This window comes from Macaca thibetana, chromosome 19 (assembly GCF_024542745.1).
Source record: "Macaca thibetana thibetana isolate TM-01 chromosome 19, ASM2454274v1, whole genome shotgun sequence".
In the NCBI taxonomy this organism is placed as follows: domain Eukaryota; kingdom Metazoa; phylum Chordata; class Mammalia; order Primates; family Cercopithecidae; genus Macaca; species Macaca thibetana.
The window spans coordinates 43,973,320-43,993,610 of NC_065596.1; the positions used below are offsets into that span (position 1 = coordinate 43,973,320).

Consider the following 20,291-nt stretch of genomic DNA (forward strand, 5'->3'; position numbering starts at 1 on the left):
TCCATGCAATGTGAAGCAGATAGATGTCTTCCTTTCTGAATGGTGAATGGAAATAAATGTCCAGAATGGACGCAGAGACTTACAGGGAAGGCAGGGATAGAGACCCTCTGAAGATTAAAGTAATTAGAGCATCTCAGATGGAGGGAGCTAGTCCAGAATTCTTCCCAAAGAAAACACTCCAGTAAGAAAAAGAGTTTAGGAGAGGACTAGGACATCAGTAGGGGTCTTCTAAGATCAATGACTGGGCTCCTGCCAGGGGAGGGGAGGCAGTGGGGGCACTTCAGAGGGTGGCAATGGAGGTTTCCTAACTTTGTGTCTGTGGGTGGAGATGAATCAGGGCTAAAGGAAAGACTATCAGTGAGGGCCAGCATTGTGTGCCCTGATGAAAGGCTTTCTTGCTTCCATCTCTGACCAAGACTTACACTCTACAAAGTACCGACTGTCATGTCCACTGTTGCAGCCTACACGTCCTTCTCTGTGAAATGACTTCCCTTTCTCAGTCTGCAGCGAGGATGGGAAAGGGCATGATCATCCATGAGCACTCTGTAAATGAACAAATCAGTACATCTGTGCTCCACATTTCCAGAAATAATATTGTATATCTTTTGTTCCTGAACTGAGTGGGGACGGCACATGAGTTTCTTCTCAGGTGATTTTCTTCTGGGCTTTTTTCCTGGTTAAGTGGAGGGACAGGTGAGATTTTGGGTGCAGGTGGGAAAATGGGATCCCTGAAGTGTTCCCTCCCCTCTGTTTTCAGTGTAGACAGTGAAGTTCATACTCAGCCCTGATCAACTCAGACACAGTCCCACTCACCCTGTTATGGCTCAAGCCCCCAATCCCATTGCTTATCCCTGTGTGGCTGGAAACAACTACAGGACATTTCAGTGCAGTGACTCATCTGAAATTGGGTAGGGATTTTGGTTCAGAGTGTCTGACATAAACTCCATGCTATTGAAGAGTGTTACTCCTAATGTGTTCTCAGACTTTTCAGTGGCCTTGTTACTCACTATTTGTGCCCCAGGAAGATTTATTTTATTTTATTTCTTCCCACCACCCATAAAATCCCCCAGGCCCTTTTCATGATGACCACTACCTCTTTTTCCCCTTGAAAGCAAGAACCAAATTTTGTGAAGTGTGGTGAAGTTTTAATGAGCAAGTGTAAGGGTTGAAGTGAGGAGGGGTCATGCTGTTAGCTGGCTCTGGGAATCCCGTGATCATGTAGAAACAGGGACTTCTGGCACAATGAGGAGTCTGGCTATCGCCTTCAATTGCAGACACACATCGAAGTCAGGGAGATATCTCTACACACTTGCACCATCTTCACATAGCATGGCGGGAAGCGATGAGGAAAGCTGTAACAGTGCTGGCCATTGACACTTACCTACAAGAGTAAAAATGCATCAGAAAGGCAATATTTTACAAAACAAGCTTTCAGCCTCCTCTCCAGACCGCCCTGGAACCTACAGCATCCAAACAGAAAATGCCTAATTGTAAACGAGAAGCCAGTAGACAGGCTTCTTTTTACAGACTCCTTCTGTGTCTATTTCAGACAGTTTTCTCCTTTATTTTCAGTGCTTCCTCTCATTTCTCCAGTAGGTTCTACCACTCTGAGTCACACAGTCCACGTTTGCTCGGCCTCTCCTCTAACCCGGATGATCTCCATGGCCAGGGACAGTGTCCCATGAACTTGAATCCCTGCAACTTGCACTGGGCCGTGCATGGGGTTCATGCTCAACAATGTTCACTGAATGCATGCTGTTCACCTTCACAATCTATGACTGCCCTTCATTGCTGATGACCCAGTTCCTCTAAGGAGTTACCCGTATATGGGCTGGTGGTGGCAGAGAATGAAACTCAAGTGTTCTCAGAGAGGTGGAACTGGACGAGTGTTGCAATACATAGGATGTGACCTTTAACAGCTTATACACATGGGAAAACATCTCTGACTTAAATCTGAATAAAATGTACCTCTTTTGACCTACCCAAAGGATTTTTGGGTTTTAAAAGTCAGAAAGTTTGTTCACGTTCTTTACTACTGAGGCTATACAGGAAGTCATCTTTTTAAGTTGCATTCTCCAATTTAAAATGCACACAATTTTGAACCAACTATTCCATTTCTCTGTAATTATCTTCCAGTATGAGCATTGGGAGGTGCATAATGGCAAGAAGGTTGATTAGAAAGCTTAATGTGGCAGCATTTGTGGGCACATAATATTGGAAACAACTTCAATGGTCATGTAAAGGGTCAAGTTGAGCAAGTTTTGGAAATCCTTCTAGGGGGATATCATGCACTCTTTCAAAAATGAGGCAGCACCATGGATAGATGACTTCTTCAAGATCTACTCTTTGAGCACAAATCAATTCTAGTTTCTAAAGAGTAATGTGTAGAGAAACTTATGCCAGCATTTGTTTAAAAATAAATGAAAGCATGTATTCATAGACACACACATATATAGATACACATGCTTCCATAAGCATGCACTGTGTATAGAAGGAGAATAGAGAGGTAGTAATATTGCTCTGAAGATTGGGGTTCAGGAGTGAGAGGAAGACCTAATTTTTGACTGACTAAAACAATTTTAGTCATATGACATTTTATCCACTTAGCCACATGAAAATGTAAAGAACAGCACACATAGAAATGAGAGCTATGGGTGAAGACGGAAGAGATTCTTCACCTTGGGAGAAATGGCAGATGAGCTGGCCTTGACTGTGGCCACTGAGGGAAAAGAGATGAGGGTGGCAGTGCAAGCAGAGGGTGCTGTGTGATGAAAAGCCTGGGGCAAGAGTTGTTATGGAAGATGCGCCCCACGGGTCTTGTGGGGCAAGCTGAGGGAGGGCTGCCTCCTGCCCTGGGATCCCACAGAGGCTGGGTGCTGGGAGCTCCTGGGGTGCTCACCTGGTATTCATTGTCCAACACGGAGATGCACAGCTCAAACGGTTTGCCATCCTCAAAGGGCACATTGTTGCATCTCATCTCACACTTCCAGGACCCACACTCACGGCTGTTCATGACCACAAAATGGCCAAAGTACACTCGGAAGTGGAAGGCAATGTCTGACTTCTCACACGTCTCGGTGTGGAAATCCACCTGCAGCTGTGGGTCATTGCTGAGGGCAGAGCACACAGTGTGTTCGGCAGGTCCCTCCCTTTGTGGGCACACAAAGGACACACACACAAATCCCTTCCCTCTTTCCTTAGGTGGAGTGAAGTCTTGGTGCTCACACTGCGACCTCAACCCTGTGAGGCTGTTTCAGCCCTTCCTGTCCTGTGGGGTGAGATGCCCTGTCTTTCATCCCTGCATGGAAACTGAGCCATAATCACTGACTCGAGTCTGTGACTTGTTCATTCCCTGAAAATCCTATGCCCCTTGATTTAAAAAAAAAAAAAAAAAAAAAAAAAGAGCCACATCTCCAACCACTGAGTTTTCTTCTTTCCTAGAGTCCAAGAGTGGCCCATCGTGCAGGAACTGCAGTTCCCATGCCTGGTGCAGGAGGTTCTCCAGGACCTGCATTTACATGGTGCCTCCATCCTGCCAACTAGACATTTCCACATCACTCACACATGAGGTGACCTCCTGAGCAAATGTTTTCCCTTCTCCTCCATCCCATTGCCATGGACCATGGAGTACTCACATGAAAGGGAGGATTGGTGTTCCTTTGATTGTCACGCAAGAACCAGTGGACAAGGACACAGGCTGTGTGTGTGGCACCTGCCAGGGGATTGAGAGTGGATGAGAGGGGCATGGGCAAGTGTGGCCTCCTCTCCTGTAACAGATTCCCAGGGTGCAGAAGGTTGGAGATCAAAGGGCAGATTCTGAGCCTCACTTTTTCCATTCTAGCACAGTCAGGGCCCAATATTCCTGAAGAAACGGGGGATCCTAGTTAAGAGCAGAGTTTCGGGCTGGGCGCGGTGGCGCATGCCTGTAATCCTAGCATTTTGGGAGGCCGAGGTGGGCAGATAACAAGGTCAGGAGTTCAAGACCAGCCTGACCAACAAGGTGAAACCACGCCTTTACTAAAAGTACAAAAATTAGTTGGGCGTGGTGGCGGACGCCTATAATCCCAGCTACTTGCAAGGTTGAGGCAGGAGAATCACTTGAACCTGGGAGGTGGAGGTTGCAGTGAGCCGAGATCACACCACTGCACTCCAGACTGGCCAACAGGGAGAAAAAAAAAAAAAGGCAGAGTTTCAGAAACTGGGCTGCCTTGATTCCATCCTTGATTCTGCCTCTTATTAGCAGTGGGAAGTTAACTGTTTTTTAAACTTTTTGTTTGCTTGTTTGTCGAGACAGGGTCTCATTTTACCCCCCAGGCTGGAGTGCAGTGGGGTGATCAGGGCTCACTGCAGCTTCAATTCCTCAGGCTCAAGGGATCTTCTCACCTCAGGCCCCTGAGTAGCTGGGGCTACAGGTGCACACCACACATCCGGCTAATTTTTTACGTTTTTGGAGAGTCGGGGTTTCATGATGTTGTGCAGGCTGGTCTGGATCACCTGGGCTCAAGGGATCCTCCTGCCTCAGCCTCCCAAACTGCTGGATTACAGGGGTAGCCACTCTACCCAGCCAGCAATGCAACCTTAGATTCATTACTTAAATGCTCCCTACCTCAGTGTCCTGAGTACAAGGGGGATTATCAAAATCTCCTACTTTGCAAGGTGTTTTCAGTAATTCAGGAATTAATACATGTAAAATCTTTAGCCTAATCCCTGGTATGTATAGGGCTTGTTGGTTATGACCTGGCAGAATGGGGAGGGTCCTTATGGAACACTGACCTGTGATCAGTTTCAACTCTGAAACTGAAAACAAGACTGGAGGATGTAACAGCAGAGAGTCACTCCATGAGAAACAACACTCGTTGAAAGAGAGAGAGAAATGATAAAAGAACACGAAACCCCTCTGTGTGGGAGGCACATGCATCACAACCATCAAGGGCAATGGATGTCCTTCCCAGAAGGGACACACATTGCTGAGAGCACGGCCCCAGTACTTGCACACATGAAAAGTATGAGTTGGGGAAGCAATTGGAAGGAATCGATAAGTGAATGACGTTTTTCCTTTTTGAGATAGGGTCTCACGCTGTCGTCCAGGCTGGAATGCAATGGCACCATCACAGCTCCCTGCAGTCTTGAACGCCTGGGCCTCAGTGATCCTCTCATATCAACCAGCCCCCAGACACCTATGACTACAGACATGCACCACCATGCCTGGCAAATTTTTTAATTTTGGAAAGATGGAATCTCGCTGTGTTTCCCCGACTGGTCTCCAACTCCCAGCCTCAAGTGATCCTCCCCTCTTGGCCTCCCAAAGTGCTGTGATTACAGGCCTTAGCAAACTTGATGAATGTCCATTGGAAGCTCTGCCTGAACTGAAGTCAAACATGTTACTTTCTTGTTTTGGGTGATTCTATCTTTGAACCCAAGTCTCTCAATGTCCTTCCCTAGCGAATCAGGATCTGCTCATCGTCCTGGCACACAATGGGAGGAACAGCAGGAGGTGGAGACAGGGAAGTTGAGCCTGGGAGCAGGAGCCAGTGGTCACTGTGCAGACCCCACTTGAGGAACCATGGGCCCCATAGCCTGCTTCTCTTTCCTACTCTGCTTGGGAAGAGGCGCCTGAGGATTCATGCATTCTGCTCTTACGCATGCTCAGAGATGAGTCCTCAATAACTCATGGTTCCCAAGATCCCCAACAGCTCTGCCACCTGAGATCCACATTAACACACATGGGAAGGTGCACAGCTGCTTCATCAGAGGCATTTCTGTGTGGGGAGGAACCTTCACATGAATGAAAGGCCAATGCATGTTCCCAGTTTAATACCCAGTCACATCCCAGCACACACACCCACAGTCACACAGAGCCATGCCGCTCACTGAGTCATGCATCACTGCTCACCATGCATATAAAGATGCCCATGCACTGGTCTGGCAGGGCTCACACACACACTCACATCACAGTCATGAAAACAAAGCACAGTTATCCCCTTATACTCACAGACCCATCCACCTCCTACTTAAAGTCACATCATTTGTGCAGAGTTCACCCTATCAGACACTATCACACACGCACAGAAGGTTATGCTAACCCAGGCTCCACACACCACACCCTACAGCCATCTCAGATACCATTTCCCCGGGGTCTCTCTTCCATACCCTCACAACTCTCAGTAAAGCATTCACTGGAAATGCTGATATTTTCATCTCATAAAATCTCCCTCTTTCTCTTCTTTACGTAACTTGAGATTATGGAAGGCTACGCCTTTTCAACTCACGGGTAACGGTGACATTGTTGCCTCAATCTGGGCTGCTCTTCTGAATTGTGTCCAGGCTTCTGTGTGAATCTCTGAGTTGCAGAATTTAAAGGGTCCCTGTCACCCCTGCCCTCTGGCTTTATTCCTGATTCCAAGCCCCTCCCAGGAAGGTTTCCCCACAGAGTGAGAAGGGGTGGGGTGTTAGAAACAGACTCAGTCACAACCACACCTGTTTGGAGGCCTGTGTCTGTGATGCAGCAGAAATGACCGTGAGGGAGGTACTGGGGGAGGAAGGGGTCACCAGGGAAATGCACAGATAAAGATGATGGAGTGAGGATGAGGGGTGTGAATTCCAGCCTCCATGCTTCTCAAGAAGCCTTTTCTCCACTGTGCAGAATCTACCAGGAAGGTGTGCATTTTCCTAGCTTGTGCAATGGTAAAAAGCTGGAGATCCTGGGGGCAAGGCACTTGGCCTTGAAAGAAAATCCTCTGCTTTCTTCTCCAGAGGTTCTGGGAGAGCATAGACCTTGATCCTTAGCAGGACCTAGGGACAGAATTAGAGAAAACACTTGTGTCTTCTTTACCCATCCCCCCAGGTGAGGGCCACCCGCACTCTGTCTCTCAGACACCTGGGTTTTAGGTATACGCTCTTGTTTCTCTATTTCTTTTCATGTGAATCAAAATCTCAGAAGCTCTTGTTCTCCTGCAGATTCTTGGAGAAAGGTGAGATTTCTCACTCATAAGTTGGAGCTAAGCTATGAGGATGCATTAACATTAATATTGGTCATGCTTGACCCGACAATAAATTCCACTTTCCCTGGTCTAGAACCCTGACAATTCATTTCCAAGCATACACCCCAAGTTTCCATTCATATAAATCAGCACAATCACACAGTTGTGTTGGCATATAAGGTATTTCCTTAAGATTAATTCGTAGTGTCATCCCACTGCATTCCTTGGATTTTGACTCTAGGTATGGACATGGAAGAAACGAAAAGGGTCAGAGGTCACAATTGAGGAGATTTGGAAACCCCATTCTAGGTAACCACCCTCACACCCTGCCCAGAACTGTGGCTGATAAGAAATTACCACAGAAGGGAAAGAGGAACTGCTTTTCCTTGAAACAGATATGCAACAGGATTTTGAGTAATATCCCAGTTATTCATCTGAACTGGGGAAGAAATATCAGTTCAGGGCATCTGGCCACCTAGTAAGTTGTGCATAAAGATGTTGATGTTATTTCCTTCTCAGGCATTCCAGCAATCCTGTCAGTGATCCACAGAGATTGATCTTCTTTGACTTCCAAATCCTCTGCGCAATTGCCCATATTTCTGCTGGTTACAACTATTTTTTAATTTTTTTGTATTACACTTTAAGTTCTAGGGTACATGTGCACAACATGCAGGTTTGTTACATATGTACACATGTGCCATGTTGGTGGATTAAGAAAATGTGGCACATATACACCATGGAATACTATGCAGCCATAAAAAATGATGACTTCATGTCCTTTGTAGGGACATGGGTAAAGCTGGTTACAACTATTTCTTCAGAAATCCATTATGCCCTATGACTTGCTTTCAGTCTTTCTTTTCAATTACATCTTTCCCAGCACACACTGTTCCCCTGAAAAACTTTAGGTTTTGTGTATGAAATTATATAATAGCTGAGATTTGCTTTAAAATAATCTAGGGATGACGGTTCTCTACTTTTGCATACATTTGAAATTTTTTGCAATACAGTTTTTAATCAAGTAGCCAGTGTATAGACTATATATAAAAGAAAAACAAAATTATCAGTACTGGCATGGCTATATCTTCAAGAAATGCTGTAGTATGAAAAGGCATGAAGAAAACATGCATAATATGAGACTAATTATTTTAAAGACAAAAAAATAAAATTGATCTCATAGGTACACACAAACACTCATAAATGTACTAGAAAATGTCAAAAGAAGGCATTCCTTGTAGGGGGGACACTGGGTTTGGAAGAAATGAGGTCAAGGTATAAATCTGTAATATCTGAATTTTACACACAAGAAGGTATTATATTACTTAAATGACTTGTATAAACATTTTAAAAATAAAGGTCACAATACAGTAAAAAAATTTTTTTAAAAATTTAATCACAGTTTGGAACTCAGCAACCATCCTTCTTGTTGCCGAGAGCTCTTTGTGACTATTTTGTGTTCTGTTTTTCTCATTCCTCCAGCAAGGTTCGACCACTCTATACAGCAAGGTGGGTTTGCTCAGCCTCCTCTCTATCCTGGAACATCCCAGCACTTCATAAATTGCCTGTCACAAGGTAAGTGCTCAACAAATGTTCACTGAATGCATAACTTTCAATGCCATGGTTTTATGCCAGGTATTGATAACCCGGTGTTTCCTTTTAAGGAGATCCACATTTATTCCCTCTCTCCTTCCCTCCCTCCCTTCGCTTCTTTTATACAGAAACATCAGTGTGATTCCTGGCCTTTCTCTCTCCATCACACCCTTCACATGACTGATGGGACAATCCCATGCCTCTACTCTCATAGAACAGCCACGGCGTGGCCGCTTCTCATCGTCTGCCAGTTCACTGAGAGCAGCTTTGTGTTTACTACTAAGTGTCTGGCTTAGAGCAGATGCTCGATAGCTCCTTCTCTGAGAAAGAAATACCTCTTCCTCTAACTTCTTCCTGGAATTCAAACCAGAGAGTATTTCTCAGGAATTATCAGTTGACTGAGTGGTGAGATATGTCCGGGCTATGGATTTCATTTGAATCTTTTAATAGTTTTATGGCTAGAAGAGAAAATGAAACAAAAATGGATTTTCAGCTGGGTTGAAAAGTTCAGTCAGTAGAACAAGTAAAGGAACATTCTGGGGGACAGATGCAGAGTGTGGCCAGGCTGTCATTATGAGTGTGACAGTGTTCACCAGCTGAGCTGGCCTTTGTTCTCAAGAAAATCTTGTAATGCATAACCCAAACATTAATTATATCATTGACACACACACACACACAAAAAAAAACCATTGTGTAATTCTTATGCCTTTGCATAAGTCCATTATATCATTATTATGCTTTTGCATCATCATAGCTTAGATCCCATTTATGAATGATAACATACAATGTTTGGTTTTCCATTCCTAAGTTACTTCACTTAGAATAATGGTCTCCAGTTTTATCCAGGTTGCTGTGAACGCCAATAGTTTGTTCCTTTTCATGGCTGAGTAGTATTCCATGGTATACATATACACCCCAATTTCTTTATGCACTCGTTGATTGATGGACATTTGAGCTGGTTTTATATTTTTGCAATTGCAAATTGTGCTGCCATAAATGCGTGTGCAAGAATCTTTTTAAAATAATGATTTATTTTCCTCTGGGTAGAGACCCAGTAGTGGGACTGCTGGATCAAATGGTAGTTCTACTTTTAGTTCTTGAAGAATTCTCCACACTGTTTTCCATAGTGGTTGTACTAGTTTACATTCCCACCAGCAGTGTAAAAGTGTTCCCTTTTCAACGCATCCCCACCAACATCTACTTTTTAAATATTTTTTTATTTTGGCCATTCTTGCAGGAGCAAGGTGGTATTGTACTGTGGTTTTGATTTGCATTTCCCTGATCATTAGTGATGTTGAGCATTTTTTCATATGTTTTTTGGCCACTTGTTTATCTTCTTTTGAGAATTTTCTATTCAGGTCCTTGGCCCACTTTTTGATAGGACTATTTAGTTTATTCACGATCACTTGTTTGAGTTCCTTGTAGATTCTGGATATTAGTCCTTTGTTAGACGTACAGGTTGCAAAGATTTTCTGCCACTCTGTGGGTTGTGTGTTTACTCTCCGGATTGCTTCTTCTGCTGTGCAGAAGTTTTTGGTTTAATTAAGTCCCATCTATTTATCTTTTTGCTTTTGTTGCATTTGTTTTAGAGTTATTGATCATGAGGCCTTTGCCTAAGTCAGTGTCTGGAAGGATTTTTCTGACGTTATCTTCTAGAATTTTTACAGTTTTGGGTCTTAGATTTAAGTCTTCATCCATCTTGAGCTGATTTTTTGTATAAGGTGGGAGGTGAGGATCCAGTTTCATTCTTCTACACGTGGCTTGCCAATTATCCCAGCACCATTTGTTGAATAGGGTGTCATTTCCCCCACTTTATATTTTTGTTTACTTTGTCAAAGATCAGTTGGCAGTAACTATTTGACTTTATATCTGGATTTTCTATTCCGTTCTATTGGTCTATTGACTTTTGTACCAGTACCATGCTGTTTTGATGACTATGACCTTATATTAACAGTATAGCTTGAAGTCAAGTAATGTGATGCCTCCACATTTGTTCTTTTTGTTGAGTCTTGCTTTGGTATGTGGGCTCTTTTTTGGTTCCATATGAATTTTAGGATTTTTTTTTAGGATTGTTTTCTGTGAAAAATGATGGTGGTATTTTGATGGGAATTGCATGGAATTTGTAGATTGCTTTTGGCAGTATGGTCATTTTCACAATGTCGAAATTTCACATGGGATGCTAGAGCATGGGATGTGTTTCCATTTGTGTCATCTATGATTTCTTTCAGCAGTGTTTTGTAGTTTTCCTCGTAGAGGTCTTTCACCTCCTTGGTTAGGTATATTCCTAAGTATTTTATTCATTTTGTTGCAGCTATTGTAAAAGGGGTCGAGTTCTTGATTTGTTTCTCAGCTTAGTTGCTGTTGATGTATAGCAGAGCTACTAGTTTGTGAACATTAATTTTGTATCCTGAAATTTTGTTGAGTTTATTTTTCAGCTCTAGGAGCTTTTGGAGGAGTCTTTAGAATTTTCTAGGTATACAATCTTATCATCAGCAAACAGCAACAGTTTGACTTCGTCTTTACTGATTTGGATGCCCTTTATTTCTTTCTCTTGTCTGATTGCTTTGGCTAGGGCTTCCAGTTCTATGTTGAAATAGAAGTGGTGAGAGTGGGTATCATTGTCTTGTTCCGGTTCTCAGAGGGAATGCTTTCAACTTTTTCCCGTTCAGTATTATATTGGCTGTGGGTTTGTCATAGACGGCTTTTACTACTTTAAGTTATGTCCCTTCTATGACTATTATGCTGAGGGTTGTAATCATAAAGGGGTGCTGGATTTTGTCCAATGCTTTTTCTGCATCTATTGAGATGATAATATGACTTTTGTTTTTAATTCTGTTTACATGATGTATCACATGTATTGATTTGTGTATGTTAAACCATGATTGCATTTTTTGGTATGCAGGGATGCAGTGGGTTTCATCTGATCGTGGCGGAGTACCTTTCTGATAAGTTGTTGGATCTGGTTAGCTAGTATTTTGTTGAGAATTTTTGCATGTATATTCATCAGTGATATTGGTCTGTACTTTTCTTTTTTTGTTATGTCCTTTCTTGGTTTTGGTATTAGGGTGATGTTGGCTTCATAGAATGATTTAGGGAGGATTTCCTCTTTATCTTGTGGAATAGTGTCAACAGGATTCATACCGATTCTTTTTTGAATGTCTGATAGAATTCAGTGGTGAATCTGTCTGGTCCTGGACTTTTTTTTATTGGCAATTTTTTTATTAGGATTTCAATCTGGCTGCTTGTTATTGGTCTTTTCAGGGTTTCTAATTCTTCCTGGTTTGATCTAGGAGGGTTGTTTATTTCCAGGAATTCATCAGTCTCCTCTAGGTTTTCTAGTTTACCCACAGAAAGGTGCTCATGGCAGCCTTGAGTGATCTCTTTGTATTTCTGTGGTACTGGTCGTAATATCTCCCAATTTATTTCTAATTGAGCTTATTTGGATCTTCTCTCTTCTTTCTTGGTTAATTTCACTAGTGGTCCATCAATTTTACTTATCTTTTCAAAGAATCAGCTTTTGGTCTCATTTATCTTTTGTACTTTTTTGTTTCAATTTCATTTTGTTCTGCTCTGATCTTGGTTATTGCTTTTCTTCTTTTGGGTTTGGCTTTGGTTTGTTCTTGCTTCTCTAGTTCCATGAGTTGTGACCTTAGATTGTCTATTTGTGCTCCTTCAGACTCTTTGATGCAGGCATTTAAGGCTTTGAACTTTCCTCTTAGCACTGCCTTTGCTGTATCCCACAGGTTTTAATATGTTTTCGGTACGTTGTGTCGCTGTTATTATTCTTTTCAAAGAATTTTTTAATTTCCATCTAGATTTCATTCTTGTCCCAACAATCATTCAGGAGCAGGTTATTTAATTTCTATGTATTTGCATAGTTTTGAGGGCTCCTTTTGGGGTTGATTTTCAACTTAATCCCACTGTGTTCTGAAAGAGTACTTGATAGAATTTCAATTTTCTTAAATTTATTGAGACTCGTTTTGTGGCCTATCACATGGTCTGTCTTGGAGAATGTTTCATCTGCTGACAAATAGAATGTATATTCTGCAGCTGTTGGGTAGAATGTTCAAATATCTGGTAAGTCCAAGCTATAGTTCAAATCCATTGTTCTATCAGCCACTGAAAATAGACATACACATTTATTATTGCAATAGCAAAGTGCTACAAGCTGGGTTAACCCTATAAATCTTCCTTTTCTGGGAAAAAGTCCATTAATAATTTCAAATAACTAAAGAATGGACAGACAGTTAATAAAACTATAACAAGAGAATCTTGGTAGTCATTCTTTCTTCTTCTCTTACAATCACATTACATCTTCAATCCAGGATATACATTTGGTCTTCCTTTAAAACTTATCAATATTCTGACCAATTCTACCAGCTCTACCTCCGTGATGCCAACCAAACAGGATCAAATGCATCTAATGTTTTTTTTTTTTTTTTTTAAAGGGAGCAGTTTGACTGCCAGGACCTACCGAGGTCAATAATATTAAGAAAGCTTCTGAAAATACAGTAAAAGAATTTTCTTTAAATAGTGAACCAAAAAAACCCCTTCCATTTGCGTAGTTTCTTCAACAAAACTGCAAATTCACCATCAATTAAAACTGTAAATACAGGCAATAAAGGAAAGTCCATCTTTTCATCTTATTCTTCTGTTAGCCGTGACTCCATTTCTTTGCTTCCTCTTCTCACAAATCTCCTTGAAAGAAGTGCATATTCCTTAAGTATTATTAATAATAAAATATCAAAAGACAACAGATGTTGGCATGGATGTAAAGAAAAGGGAATGCTAGCACACTGTTGGTGGGAATGTAATTGGTTCTACCTCTATGGAAAACAGTATGGCGATATCTCCACGAATTGAAAAAAGACCTAGCATTCCACCTAGTAATCCCAATACTGGGTATATACACCCCACAAAAGAAGTCATTATATGAAAAGACACCTAAACTCTTATGTTTATTGCAGCACTATTCACAATAGGAAAGTCACAGAATCAAAGTAAGTGTCCATCAATAGTAGATTGAATAAAGAAAGTGTGCTACATATACAACAGGGAATACTAAGTAGCCACAAAAAAGTGAAATTCTGTCCTTTGCAGTGACATGGATGGAGCTGGAGACTATTATCCTATGTGAACTAACTCAGAAGCAGAAAGTCAAATACTGCATGTTCTCACTTACAAGTTGGGAGGTAAACGATGGGTACATATGTACATAAACATAGAAATAATAGACACTGGGGGCTCCAAAATGGGGCACAGAGAGGAGGGAGTGCGGGTTGACAGATTATCTATTGAACACGATGTTCAGTATTTGAGTGACGGGTACACTAGAAGCCCAATCCCTACCATTATGCAATACGCTCAGGAGAAAAAAAAAATGCACATGTGCCCCCAAATCTAAAATTAAAAAAAAAAAAACTAACCCTCTTTATGCAGGGTTTAAAGGATAAAATAAAGTATAACTATACAAGCTTTCATATAATAATAGATGAAAATATATATATTGATTATTCAAAAGGAAAAAAGAACTACATAGTCTTACTTTCTTCTAATTTCTTCATTCATCTCCCCTCAAACTCAGTCTGAATGACCTTCTACCCTTCCACCTCATAGAAATGATTTTGTAAAAGTCATTAATGGCCTGTGTATTGCTCAACAAAATGGTCAGCGGTCAGGCCTCATCTAACTTAACCTGCCAGTTGATTATTCCTTCCTCCTTGATAAACTTTCTTTACTTAGCTACCAGGACACTGAACTCTCTTGGCTTCTTCTCATCTCACTGTTTGCTCCATCTCAGTGTCCCTTACTGCTTCCTCTTTTTCTCCTGACTTCTTTATCTTGGATTGACCCAATGCTGTTTCTCTTCCTTTTTAGCTGTACTTACAACCTTGGTGATGGCAATCTCTCAGATTTGAAATGTTATCTATCTGTTACAACCCTCCAATATATATCCCCAATCCAAATCTCTCTACTAAACTCTAAACCCATATATTCAACTCTCCACACTTGGACATACAAAAGCATCTCAAGTTCAAGATTCCCAAAGCTGAGCTTCTGATATCCTTCCCCCTTAAACGTGTTCTATCCACAGCTTTGCCAATCTCAGTTGATGGCTTATTCAACAGGGCAGTGTCTTGGGCCAAATCCTGGTAATTACTCTCAATTCTTCCCCTTTCATCGCATCCCACATCCAATCCACCAGAAAATAGAGTTTGCACTTTTTAAAAAAAACATATAAATATTCTGACCAATTCTACCAGATCCACTTCTATGATGCCAAAAACTCAGGATGAAATACATCCAATGGTTGTTTTCAGAGACAGATGTTTGTTTGTCAGGATCCATTGAAAAACAAGTGCCACTGATGTATTTTCTGGGAGCCAGTATTTCTTACCTGATGGTTGCCGTAAGGACCCTCCTATTATTCTCCACTCCAGGGAACATAATGCAATTAGTGTGTGCGTAAGTAAACCTAAGACACAGTTGAAGGTGAAAAGATGATTTTGTTAGTTTGAAAGCCAATTACAAAGGCAGAGGAGCAAGATGGTAGAATAGAAGGCTCCGCTGATCATCCCCCATGGAAGGACACAGGTTAACAAGGACCTGCCCAGAAAAAACACCTTCATAAGAACCAAAACCAGGTGAGCACTCATAGTACCTGGTTTTAACTTCATATCGCTGAAAGAGGCACTGAAAAGATAGAAAAAACAGCCCTGAATTGGGGGCATCATCTCCACCCACCTCCCCACCCCCACCCCACACACTCCCTGGCAGCAACAGCATGGTACAGAGAGCATCTCTGGGAAGTGGTGGAGGAAGAACATCAATTGTGAGGCAATGGACTTAGTGCTGTCCTGCTAGAGTAGAGAGAAGAACTGGACCAAACTCGGCTGATGTCTGCCCTGAAGGGTAAGCCCCAGTCCAGCAGCATTCACCACAAGCTGACTTAAGGGCTTTTGGGTCCTAACAGTACATCAGTGGTAGACTGGCAGTGCTCCTCATGGCCTGGAGAGGCAATGGCTACAGAATCAGGCTTCTCTGCCTTTGGAAAGGGGACAGAAGAGTGGGAAGGACTGTGTCATGTAGTTTGAGGGCCAGCTCAGCCGCAATATAATAGAACACTAGGTAGACTTCTAAGGTTATTGAGTCCAGTCCCTGACTCCCAGATGGGACTTCTGGACCGACCTGGGGCCTGGGAGATCTCCCTGACCTAAAGGGAAAAACACAGGCTTTGTTGGCTTTGCTGCCTGCTGATACTAGAGCCCCAGGGCCTTGAGTAAACATAGGCAGCAGCCTGGCAGTGGTTACGGCAGATGTTGGGGGAGACTCAGTGCTGTGCTGCCGTCGGGTATGACCTAGCACGCTTATAGTGGTGGTCACAGGGGTGTTTGTGATACCCTTCCCCCAGCTCCAGGCATCTCAGCATGTAGAGATTCTGTATGTTTGGGAGAAATTTAGGGAAGAGAGCAGAGCCTCTGCCTGGTAATCCAGAGAACACTCCTGGATCTTGTCCAAGACCATCAAGGCCATACCTCTAAGAATCTGTAAGAACACAAATCTCCTTGAAAGAAGTGCCTATCACTGACGTTTATTGCAGCACTGTTCACAATAGCAAAGACTTGGAACCAAGCCAAATGTCCATCAATAATAGATTGGATTCAGAAAATGTGGCACATATACACCATGGAATACTATGTGGCCATAAAAAAGGATGAGTTCATGTCCTTTGCAGGGACATGGATGAAGCTGGAAACCACCATTCTCAGCAAACTATCACAAGACCAGAAAACCAAACAGCACATGTTCTCACTCATAAGTGGAAGTTGAACAATGAGAACACATGGACATAGGGAGGGGAACATCACACTCTGGGGCCTGTCGAGGAGTCGGGGGCTAGAGGAAGGATAACATTAGGAGAAATACCTAATGTTGGTGACGAGTTGATGGGTGCAGCAAACCACCATGGCACGGGTATACCTATGTACCAAAACTGCCCATTCTGCACATGTACCCCGGAAGTTAAAGTATAATAATAATAAAAAAGAAAGAAGTGCCTATTTTTTACTATTATCGTGTTATTGGGCTTGGGGCATCCAATGAAGTAGATACAGCTTAGGTCACCACACCCAAGTTCTTTCAAATATCTGGAATGCCTTCCCAGGAAGGACGGCTATGAATAAGCACAGCCAGTGAAGACGACAATAAATACCTAACCCTCCAATGCCTAGTCACTGAAGAACATCTATTAGCATCAACACCATCCAGGAAAACATGATCTCACCAGATGAACTAAATAAGGGACCAGGGACCAGTCTTGAAGAAACAGAGATATGTGTTCATTCAGATAGAGAATTCAAAATAGCTGTGTTGAGGAAACTCAAAGAAATTCAAGATAACATAAGAGGAATTTGGAATCCTATCAGATGTATTTAACAAGGAGATTGAAATAAAAAGAAAGCCAATTAAACTGCTCCACTGACATGTTTCCAGATGCAAGGTCTGTAAACCACTTTTTTCAATGATTGTGGGAAGCAGAAAGGTGATGTCAAGGTAATCAGCAGCGACACCCAGGAGCCACCTCAAGGGCTTTGAATTACTTTCAGCATAGTCAATCCCAGTGCTGTCAAGTAAATAAAAATAGAGGGAGGCCAACAATATCAAGAATACTTCAGAAATATTGGGAAAGAATTTTCTTTAAATAGTGAACAACAACAACAACCACCTTCCATTTTTGGAGTTACTTCAATAAAACTGCAACCTCGCCATCAATTAAAACTTTAAGGCCAGAACCATAAAGAAATGTCCATCTCTTGATCTCGTTCTTCTGCTAGCTGCAGCCCCATTTCTTTGCCTCCTCTTGCCAGAAATCTCCCTGAAGGAAGCACCTAGTCTTTGGGTAATATTAAAAAGTCAAAAAACAACAGATGTTGGCGTGGATGCAGAGAAAAGGGAATGCTTGTATGCTCTTCATGGGAAGGTATATTGGTTCTACCTCGATGGAAGACAGTGTGGAGATATCTCAAGGGATCAAAAACAAAGCTACATTTTGACTCAGCAATCCCACTATTGAGCACCTCCCTAAAGGAAAAGAAATGATTATATAAAAAAGACACCTGGACTTGTATGTTTATTACAGCACTATTCACAATAGCAAATTCATGGGACCAACCTAAGTGTCCATCAACACTTGACTGGATAAAGAAAATCTGCTACATATATACCATAGAACACTATGTAGCCATGAAAAGCATGAAATCTTGTCCTTGGCAGCAACATGGATGAAGCTGGAGTCTATTATCCAAATGAACTAACTCGGAAGCAGAAAATCAAATACTGCATGTTCTCACTTCTACAAGGGAGGTGAATGATGAGTACACATGAACATAAAAATGGAGATAATAGACACTGGGGACTCCAGGAGGTGAAAAGAGAGGAGGGAGTGAGGATAGAAAGACTGCCTTCTGAACACAATGTTCAGTATTCGGGTGATGGGTACCCCAGAAGCCCAATCCCTGCCATTATGCAATACACCCATGTAACAAACATGCACATGTACACCCTGAATGCAAAAGTTTTGGAAAAAAAAAAGAATCTTGACTTTCTTTATGCAGGGTTTAGAGGGTAAAATAATTAAAGAATATGCAAGCTTTCATATAATAATAAATGATAAAATCATATTGATTAATCAAAAGGAAAAAACTGCCTGTTCTCACTTTTTAAATATTTTCTTCCTTCATTTCTTTTTAAACTCAGTGTGAAATGACCTTCTCTCTTTCCACCTCATAGAAATGATTTCTGTGAAAGTCATTAATGGCCTGCACATTGCTAAACACAATGGTCAGTTATCAGTCCTCATCTTACTTAACTTGTCAGTTGATTACTCTTTCCTCCTTGATAAACTTTCTTCACTTAGCCACCAGGACGCTGGAATCTCTTGGTTTCTTGCCCCATCTCGGTGTCCTCTACTGCTTCCTCCTTTTCTCTTGACCTCTTTATCTTGGATTGACCCAATGCTGTTCCCCTTCTCTTTTTTAGCTGCATTTACTCCCTCGATAATCTCAACCTCTCAAGTTTGAAATGTTATCTGTTAAAAGTCCCAAATTTATATCCTCAATTTAGACCTCTCTTCTAAACTCTCAACTCATGTACTAAACTCTCTGCACTTGGTCACACAACAATTATGTCAAATTCAAGATTCCCAAAGCTGATCTCTTGATATCCTTCTCCCTTAAATGTGTTCCATCCACAGCTTTGCCAAACTCAGTTTATGAATTCTTCACCCGTCCAGTGTCTTGGGCAAAAATCTTGGTAGTCATTCTTTATTCTCTTTACATCACACCCCACATCCAATTCACCAAGAAATACAGTTTGCTCTTCCTTTAAAATATATCAGTATTCTGACCAATTCTACCATCATCCACTTCCAGGATGCCAACAAAACAGGATTAAATACATCTAATGGCTGTTTTCAGAAAGAGTTCTTTGTTTTCTGGGACCCACCAAAGAAATGTTACTGATGTAGCTTCTGGGGGACTGTATTTCCTATGTGATTGCTGCTGTAAGGACTCTCCTATTATTCTCCACTCCAGGGACCATCAAACAATTGGTGTGTGCATAAGTAAACCTAAGACACAGGTGGAAATGTAGATATGATTTTGTTAGTTTGAAAGCCAATTATGAAGGCAAAGGAGCAAGATGGTGGAATAGAAGGCTCCACTGATTATCCCCCCTACAAAGATGCCAAGTTAACAAGTATCTAACTTGAAAAAAAATAAACAAACAAACAAAAACCTTCATAAGAACCAATAATCAGGTGAGCACTTGTAGCTTCTGGTTTTAACTTTATCTTGCTGAAAGAGGGACTGAAGAGAGAAAAAAAAAAACAGCCCTGAATCTCTGGTACCACCTCCCCCAGCTCCCTGGCAGCAGCATAGTGGTACAGAGGTCTCTGGGAGCTGGGAGAGGAAGAACACAGCACTGGTGAGGCATTGAACTCAGTGCCGTCCTGTTAGAGCAGAAAGGAAAACTGGACCACATTCAGCTGACGCCTGCTCATGGAGGAAGCATTTAAACTAGCGCTAGCCAGAGGGGAATCAGATCCCAGTGATCTTGAACTTGAGTGAACTTGAGAATCTCACCACTGACAGCTACAGCATTCTGTGTCTCCAAGGAACCTGGAAAGGCAGTCTAGACTGTAAGGACTGCAACTCTTAGGCTAGTCCTAGTGCTCAACGAGGGCCAGAAACAGGGGACTTGGAAACAGTGCACATGACATACCAAAACACCAGCTTGGGCAGCCAAGGGAGTACCGGCATCTCCTCCCCTAACTCCAAGCTGCACAGCTCACAGCTCCAAAACATACGCCTTTCTTTCATTTGAGGAGAGGAGAGGGAAGAATGGGGAAGGCTTTGCCTTGCATCTAGGATATCAGCTCAGCCACAGCAGGATAGGGCACTGGTTGGAGGCATGAGGCCCTCTTTCCAGGCCCTAGCTTGCAGATGGCATTTCTAGACACACCCTGTGCCAGAAGAAAACCTGCTGTCTTCAAGGAAAGGACTCATTCCTGGAAGCATTCATCACCTGCTAACTGAATAGTTATTTATCACCTTGGACTCTGAATAACATGCAGTGATACCCAGGTACTATGCTGAGGGCCTTGGGTGAGCCTCTAAGACCTGCAGCTTCAGCTGAGACTCAGCACATTCCCATCTGTGGTTG

General features: G+C 42.2%; 2 protein-coding genes across 2 annotated transcripts in view; both read right to left on the reverse strand.

Moving 5' to 3' along the window:
- LOC126942104 (glycine cleavage system H protein, mitochondrial-like) overlaps window positions 1-20,291 on the reverse strand; it is a 290,077-nt gene that overhangs the window by 155,914 nt on the left and 113,872 nt on the right. The window lies entirely within an intron of this gene.
- On the reverse strand, window positions 1,107-6,365 carry LOC126942116 (galactoside-binding soluble lectin 13-like). The gene is made up of 4 exons (XM_050769350.1): window positions 6,270-6,365; window positions 3,636-3,712; window positions 2,900-3,110; window positions 1,107-1,381 (listed from the first exon to the last, which is right to left on the reverse strand). The coding sequence occupies exons 1-4, from the start codon at window positions 6,282-6,284 to the stop codon at window positions 1,265-1,267; spliced, it is 420 nt and encodes a 139-aa protein (XP_050625307.1). The 5' UTR covers window positions 6,285-6,365; the 3' UTR covers window positions 1,107-1,264.